Genomic DNA, 8432 nt, shown 5'->3' with positions numbered 1-8432 from the left:
CGTTGTTGGTTTTGGTGCGTACAGAAATAAACTTGCTAAAACTTTCAGTATTCATGCTTAAATTGGTAAACGAATCAATAATTATTTAATATAGTTTAATCATTATTTATTAACTGCAAAATATAAAGAGTAACGATTATATTAAACAAAAAAATATATATTATTTTATAGGTATTTACTGAAATCTGCATGAGTTATTCAAGGAAATTTTAATTAAACGCCATCTTATACAATAAAGTCGTGATGTATTTACAATATAGTGCCGAAGTCTTCCGAAGACGATACAATAACAACGGAAGGAATAGCAGTGAAAGGAGTTGATTGCTGAGGCTTCCGCGGGTGGAGAGCTGGACTTCTGATAGCTCTTGGTGATCAGGGTCGTTGAGGTAGGTTCACATCATAAACCTACATTCAATGGTGGTTTGTTTCCTACCTACTAATTCGTATCAATCAATATGTTCAGTTTCTGAAAGCAAAAATGACAGCGAGCGACGTCCGCCATGACACCAATTCTCTTTCAAATCCAGCCGCCAAGAGCAACGATTAAATTTTATATTTCTCTTATATTAAGTCGTTAATTTGTCATATAAAGGTACAATAAATATCTCAAAACAATAAATACAGTCCACGCTCAGTTACCACAACGCAACATACGATTTTTGACAAGATAAATCGCACGCAACGTTCACAATTTCATATAAGTATGTGTGCGTAGGTTCACAGCAAATTGTGTACTTATACTTTTAAGAAAAATACAATGCATCAGTCATACATCCTCTACACGCGATGTCCTTGTCGCATTACTTACATACTGTAGTGAGCACACAACTAGCCTCTCGCTCGCACTATTTGTGGGAGTTTGAAATTAAAACCTGCGATTTTTTAGAAAAAAATTTGCAAAATCCGCCGGTTCAGGCAAGCATTTGCGTTAACATCTCATTTTATAATTCCTTTCTTTGTCACAACCACATTCATTGTAATACTGTTAAGTATTCTTATTACATATTTCATTTTGAACCTAATTTCAAGAGTCACTGACATTTTGGTTGTTTTCTAATGATTATGAATATGCGAATGGCATATTCTCGTTACAGAAACAGCAGCTCGTGTCGGTTGATGTTTGTGAAAAACACAAGAAAGGGTAATTTGAAATATAATTATTTTTGAAGACATTTGACTTTTGAAATAAGTTTCGACCCACTTAATTGGCTTAAAGGTCTCGTTGCCAGGCCATAATATCCAAATTTTTTTTTACGAACCACGTGCATTCTGAAAAAATTGCAAACGTTACAATAGTATTGTTAAAGCATAAATTCAAATAAATTTGTAATCGATCTTAAAGTGAGATAATCTATCAAAAAGACATCGCATTTTTCCGACTACCCACAGTTGTAGGTCGCGCGGCAGCCGACGCTCAGAAGTGCTGAGTGTCCTGTCTCTCCCGCTCGTAGAAGAGCATGTAGGCCGAGCAGCGGAGCACCTCCTGCAGGGACACCTCGTGCACCAGCGTGTCCGATGTGTACCACCACCTGCGCGCCAACACTGCCGCCTTCATACACCACTCATTCAACAAGAGGTAAGCAACGTTGGGAGAAAGAGAAACAGCGCTACCTAATGTATCACTAAATACTGCCATCCGTAGTGTGTAAGCATTCAAGTATGTATACAGCCTTATTTAAAGTGCTTCTTCAGCACTACTGTCTTACTGTCTTGTAACTAAATCACCTTTTGACACAATAAACCGGACCTTCTAACTCAATGGACGTATTATTTACTCTCTTCTAATCCATCGTGACCAGACCATACCACATGGCGACCCTGCCAGGATAGCTACTCTATAGCTACATGGTCCTTCTACAATATTTCTCAATCTTCAAAACTTTGGGATATTGATTGATTGACGAGCTCTGTGTGCTTAGTGCGAGTTTTTTAACGTTCTCCATAGTGTAAAAATTAGCTCATATTTTTATTGAATGGGATTGTGTGACTATTTTTGTCGCTAGGAGTGCTGTTCCAACTGCATACAAAATTGGCTTAACTTTTACGCTATCGAGAACGTTAAGAAACTCGCATTAAGCACACTGTAAATGGGTCAATGAACTCACTAATATTGTTACAATGAGGATGAAGGTTGAATGATTTTAATTCACTTGATGAATTTAAGGGATCGCGCCACTGAAAGTTGAAGATGAATATTAATGAGTGGCACGGCAAGTGGAAGAGCGACCGCACGTCATCCCGTCCGGGTTGGCACTAGACCTGCTCTAAGGTGTTGCTTCGCAATATGAGACGGTTTAGGGGAAATTGTCATTTTAATCCAAATGTCACTTCCTCCGAATGTCCCGAGCTGGATTGCTCGGAGACGCTGTGTGTTACGAGACAGCAATATTGAAATAACAAAGTATTCACCGTTTAGCTTCAAACCCGTTCCCCCTCCTGTAGGTGGCGAAGTGTCCGGAGCGCGCGCCCCCCACGTGCACCACCACGGCCACCAGCGTGTAGGGGGCGGCGTCCCCCCCGCGCGCGCCCGCCCCGCCCCCGCGCGCGTTCCACACGCTGAGGCCGCTGCGGAGGCGCCCTTCGCCCACCAGGGACATGAGCTCGTTCTGGAACATTACGCTGGATTTAAAATCCTGTCACATTTGAAGAAGACAATCAAACTTCTTTTTAAAACAAGGACGTTACGTTTTAGTGAATATTTATTATTAAAGAGCAATGGCAGAAATGTATTGGACAATTATTATTGTACCACTATAAAGTTTCATGTTTTTTCATATAGTTTTATTTATTTGATAGATACTTAATATCATTGTAGAATATAATTTTAATTATCAGATTTTTTGAATTTTGCAAACATAGGTATTGTGCCTTCATACGTAGTGAGTTTTAACGGGAACGCAGAAATGTCATGTGGCGCTCTTAAATTATTTTCACAAATTTAATGTTTTGTGATGTTATGACTTTAGTCAAAAACTCAACCACACACACCATTTCAATACTTACAATGTACACAGAACTGGACGCTAGCAGTATATTTTTTATAACGGTGGAACCGGCATACGATTTTTTTTGTCGATTCATCCGTTTGGGCAGGCAAAGGATACACAGCCCATACAGCCAAGCCTTCCAATGATTTTTTAGTAAAAAGTCATTTTCGTTAAATCTATACTGCTGTAAAGGTAATATTTGTCTGTCTGTACAGTATCGATTGCATTCCGTTTAGTAAAGCAGTTTTTCCTTACGCATGCCAAATTTCAAAAACTTATAATGCGTTTTGTTATCAATGATCAACGTTTAGTTGCTATCTTTTTTTCTAATATGTTTTTTTTTTGTTTTTGCAGAGTTTTAAAAATATAATAAATACACGAAAATATTTGGATTGTTACCCTTTATAAATCAGACAACTCTTATAAAGAAAAAAGAAAAAAGAATAGTGGTACAAAAACTGACGTTTTTCTTTATATTTTATTTCATATTAAGTGCATATGCACGCATTTCAGGAAGTATTACTGTATTATTGTTGAGTAATGTACAGGAACTGACCTTGGGCTGGTGCAGGGTGTCGTAGGGCGCCATGGAGAGCGTCTCTGGGAAGGCGACGTGCTCGGCGCGCTTGCTGAGCCGTCCGCCAGCCCACTGCACGCGGGACACTTGCATGCACAGGCAGGGGGGCAGCTGCCGCACAAAGCGACGCGTTTATTATTTTGACACCATTGAGAGCACACATTTTTTTTCCCTACCTAATCTGGAGAGCCTTGAGAGGCTATATCAGCGTAACCTTAACTAGTAGGTGAGCTCACGGGGCTCAAACCTAACGACATTGCTAGCACTGGCCCTAGCAAGAGCAGTGCTTCGCAGAATCTACCACCGGATCAGAAACGCGACCCACTGAGAAGAACTGGCGAGAAACTCAGTGGGCTGTGTCTGCATCATTCGACAAAGCTAGGCGTTCCCTGGCGCCCGGGGCGAGGGCGGGAAGCAAACCGAATACTTCATCTATGCTGATGATAGGGTTCTTTCTACCTACGAAGTTGCCATTGTACAATATTCGTTACGTAATGTATGTTTTTTTTTATTGCCTTTGAAGGCAGACAGCATAAGACTCACCTGATGGTGAATGGTTACCGTCGCCCATGGACGTTAGCAATGCCAGGGGCAGAGCCCTATTAACTAACTATTAACTAGCTATTTATGCTTTTAATTAAACAGAGTTGTAGGAGTGTGTCGAGCGACGGGTACCTTGCCGAAGCTGACCGTCCGGATGTGCTTGGTGTGTGCGGGGGCGGGGGCGGGGGCGGCGGGGGAGGAGGCCGAGCACTTCGCGCACTCCACGCCGTTCACCATCTCCGGGGCTGTGAACGCCCGGAGTAAACCTGCAGTAACGAATCATTATATACGCTTACAGTATTGACTTTAGGTCAAGTCAAAGCGAACGTTTTTTTTTTTTTTATCATTGAAAGTTTACTGGTGGCCCGGAGGCCTTTTCAGTTTCACCAGGACAGGTGGGCGAGCAAAGGCTCAGCCAAGAGGGGCGGGATTTGCTAACAACTGCCCGAGCGCCTCCGAAGGAGACCTAACAACTCAAGAGCAATTGCTTCGCGAATGAATCTACTACCGGATCGGAATCGCGACCCACTGAGAAGATCCGGCGAGAAACTCAGCGGGCTGATGCATGGGTTAGGTTGCACGTCGACCTCTTTGTCGAGTTCGACGAGTACGGTTACCGGGGTCCCTAAGCCTGCTCCTAGTATTAGAGCTGAAGGCATCTAATGCAAAGGTTATTGGATCTGATGGATCCGTAAGGACGTGTCTAGGGCGTCGACGGTGACTGGCTTCTGCATGATCAGGATTCGGGGAATAGTCAGCGGCGGCAACGATAAGGCGATTATCATGACGCATAGCCTTATCGAAGTACCGTTCCGACGCTGACTTCATGTATTTCCGAATTGATTCGAGGCCCAGGTCGTCGTGTAGGTCAACGTTCCTCACGAACCACGGAGCCCCGACAGCTAGCCTGCAAAAGCGGGAGTGTAGGGATTGGAGGGTGTCTATGTGTGTGCGGGCCGCGTGAGCGAACACCACACTCGCGTAAGTCATGATGGCAAAGCGAACGTACATATGTGCGAGGGGTTTGTTTAACCTACCTAATATTTCTTACAGTTCGTCTAGTATCATATTTTTATACTATTCATTACTGGATCGGCACAAACCTGCCAGACTGTAGGTCCCGCTGAGGCCGGCGCCGGCGCTGTCCAGGGACAACGAGACGCTGTCGAATTTGTCGTAACGGATCGGACTCTGCAAGCACATCCAACAGAAACTAAAAATAAATCACTATTTTATTGTACTATGTAAAACCCAAATGACGTCATATATTACCACAAGCAAAGGTGGGCTAGCGGATCCCACCCGGAACATGCAAGTCTTTGATAAATCAGAACAGTAATAAGTAGAATGGTTTAGTTACGAAATTTTGTGAGGAAATTCTACGATTTTTATTTCTTGATTAAATGAATGAACGAAAAATTAGTGCCTGTCTGTGGGATCGGAACACCAGCTTAACTGCATCACTTGACACGAATGCAACGGCAGTCTTGTCCTACATGTCTACATGTCTGTATACCTTGGTGGAGCAGACCGTACAGTGCAGTCTGGAGGCGAGAGTCCCGCGGAAGGGGGGCGAGGGGGCAGGGCGCGCGGGGGCGGGGCATGCCCAGCGCCGCCCCACGGAGCTCAGCTGGCAGAACGACCGGGACACACCCTTGCGGACCAGGGGACCAGGATTCGGTTCTGGGAACGATCACCCATATAGTATGTGTATATATGTACGTGGCACGATTAAATTCAGCTGCAAAAGTTTCACTGTGATTAATGATGCTACAAAGTACCCATACTCAGAGTGCAACTTATCTTTCAAAAGACAAAATTTAAAGACAGCTTCATACATATTTTTTTCCATTTTCACAAAAACATCACTCAAACGTCTATCAAATAACAAATACGCGTCGCCTAAACAAATACAGCTACATTCACTAGCTTTTAATGATGAGTGCTGCTTTCTTCACATTGAGTTCGAAATATTTGAGACCCTCAGTCTAGTACAAGAAACTACAATACATACAAAATTACCTTCTGAATTTGCTTCAGACTGTTAAAGTTAGTTTAGTTTAGAAGTAATATTTACTACAACCCTCAATTTATAGGCAGTTGGCAAATGAGCCTTGCCTCAAGCTTTTAGAATGATTTAGAATGGTAATGTTGAATTGCACTGCATAATCACAACAAATCTAAAATATTGTGTTTGGACATGACAGCCCATACCAAAATATTATTTACCCGGATCAGCTAAGTCAGGTTCATCCCCGGGAGCTGCTGATGCAGGACGTGTTAATAGTGATGGAGTGGCAGGGGCTGCCGGTGGTGACGCAGGAGAAGCTAGAGCTGACCACGCACGGCCTCCTCCCAAACCTAGGGCGTCCGATAAACAACCTGGCTGTTTGAGAAGAAATTATACATTCTAATGACATTTTGATGGATTTCAAGTAGTAAATAGTATGAGTGCAGATTGCATTTTTATTCTAATCACTAAATAAGATGGTTCTTATTGTTGTAAACACAATCAAAATACCTTTCTAGCCATAGCTGCTGTTTCTTCCTCGATACAAGTAAGTAGTACATGCAGCAACTCATGTGCATCCTGCTGGTCAGCTGGCACCACCCAGCCAGCTGCCCTGAGAGACTGCAGTACTCCAAGTGGGCAGACTGGAGTGCCACGTGCTGATTCATGAGTTCCATTTACAACTGTAAACACAGGAGATCTTATATAATTCTGTATGGATCTAAAAACTGAAGATATGGGGTTGAATTTTGAACTGCTGCATCATACGTCCTTAGCATCAAAATCTTCAATTTCTGTCTATCTTTAAAAATTGTGGGAGGGTGTGTTAAGTTGATTTGTACTACTTATTATTACTACTAAGCTTTTTTTTTTTTTTATTGCCCTTGTAGGCAGACGAGCATACGGCCCACCTGATGGTGAGTGGTTACCGTCGCCCATGGACTTCAGCAATGCCAGGGGCAGAGCCAAGCCGCTGCCTACCGCTACTAAGCAATTATACATTTCAGTTTGACTGGTAACAGATAACCGATTTTCACATGCAATTGGAATTTCAACAATCAAAATGAGCAGTAAGGCATGTAGCTACTGGTTCACCTACCCTATTTCAGTGTGATATCCTTTACAGTCGTAAAAAACTTAATAAAGAAACAACCAAATTTGTAAAAAAGAAATCCTAAGTTTAAATTTATTACCTTCATTGGTGGATTGTATTTTATTATTATTGTTTTGGTTGTGATTGTATCTTTTGTCTACAAATTTTAATTAAATTATTTGAAGCTGTATAATTTGCATTTTCTTCTACTGAAGTTTTATTACTTAAGCATACACAGTGGAGACAATTTTTATTTCATCTCATTTTAAGTTTCATTTCAATATATCTGGCTGTTGAAATAAATAGTAAAACTCAAGGGTGTATTTCTATTTACCTAAGGTTTAAACAACTAGTAAACCCTCTTGTGACAAGAAATAAGTGATTTAAAACGAACAAAGCAAATAAAAAACATCAATGTTGCCTTAAAGCTTGGTGAATGGCTCATTAACCTGTTAGATTATTTTGTGTGTTTGTTGTTTATAATGTGTGTTAGTTTACATTTGAATGAATAAAACTGTACCTTCAATAACAGTGTACAGAGTCGTAATCATACTGTTGTGAGAATTGGCTTTGGCATATCTCTTCAACCATTCAATGAAGGTGGGGCACGCTGCAAGGGCCTGGAGCAATGTATTCAGAAAACAGGTCTTGCCCATGTTCTGTAGACCTGCAATCTGTCCACGACGCTTCCGAACCTTTGGAGCACCTCCCGGTCCCCATAATACGAAAGCTCCAACGACAACAGCAGCAGTAAGGCCCGCAGCGACTAAGATCCTGTCTCCACCATCCATTTTCAAGGGCTGAATAGAGCTGCCTTAGTTCCTGTGTTTTTTACATAATAATGATGAATTAAATAATGATGGTGCTATTAAATTTATATTGAAACTTTTAAAATATGTCCTAAATCGCAAGTACTTTTTGAAAAAATAAAATTTACGACTTTAATTTTATTGCTTTGATTGAGACTTGACATTGACAAATAATAGGTTGATTTACTGACACCTCGGACAAAACAGTGAGCTTGCTTGAACCATACTTCAGTGGGTTGAACGTATTAAAATCTTATTTTAGGAAGAAAATCGATTGTTTTAATTTAATCACGTAAAATTTTATATAATTTTGGATATTGGGACTATTTATAACTATCTACACGGGTAGACGCAAAGAGTATAAACCCTGTTAGACATCATCATCCTTATCCCATTCCTCCCGTGTAACGCA

The 8432-nt window shown here is 41.4% G+C and overlaps 1 protein-coding gene across 2 annotated transcripts; it reads right to left on the bottom strand.

The window, feature by feature from the left end:
• Window positions 1-197: 197 nt before the first annotated feature.
• Usp30 (ubiquitin specific protease 30) lies at window positions 198-8191 on the bottom strand. 2 transcript variants are annotated; one of them, XM_089729339.1, is made up of 10 exons: window positions 7732-8191; window positions 6629-6801; window positions 6337-6493; window positions 5624-5790; window positions 5211-5298; window positions 4240-4373; window positions 3544-3675; window positions 2410-2606; window positions 1388-1529; window positions 198-1269 (listed from the first exon to the last, which is right to left on the bottom strand). In XM_089729339.1, the coding sequence occupies exons 1-9, from the start codon at window positions 8000-8002 to the stop codon at window positions 1415-1417; spliced, it is 1434 nt and encodes a 477-aa protein (XP_089585465.1). In that variant the 5' UTR covers window positions 8003-8191; the 3' UTR covers window positions 198-1269; window positions 1388-1414. The 2 variants fall into 2 exon arrangements, with proteins under 2 accessions (XP_089585465.1, XP_028025585.2); XM_028169784.2 differs by having other exon boundaries at window positions 198-1529; window positions 7732-8189.
• Window positions 8192-8432: the final 241 nt, after the last annotated feature.

Source organism: Bombyx mandarina, chromosome 08 (assembly GCF_030267445.1).
Source record: "Bombyx mandarina strain Sakado chromosome 08, ASM3026744v2".
In the NCBI taxonomy this organism is placed as follows: Eukaryota; Metazoa; Arthropoda; class Insecta; order Lepidoptera; family Bombycidae; genus Bombyx; species Bombyx mandarina.
Note: the sequence above shows the minus strand (reverse complement) of the source record. Positions and strands in the feature narration are given on the sequence as shown.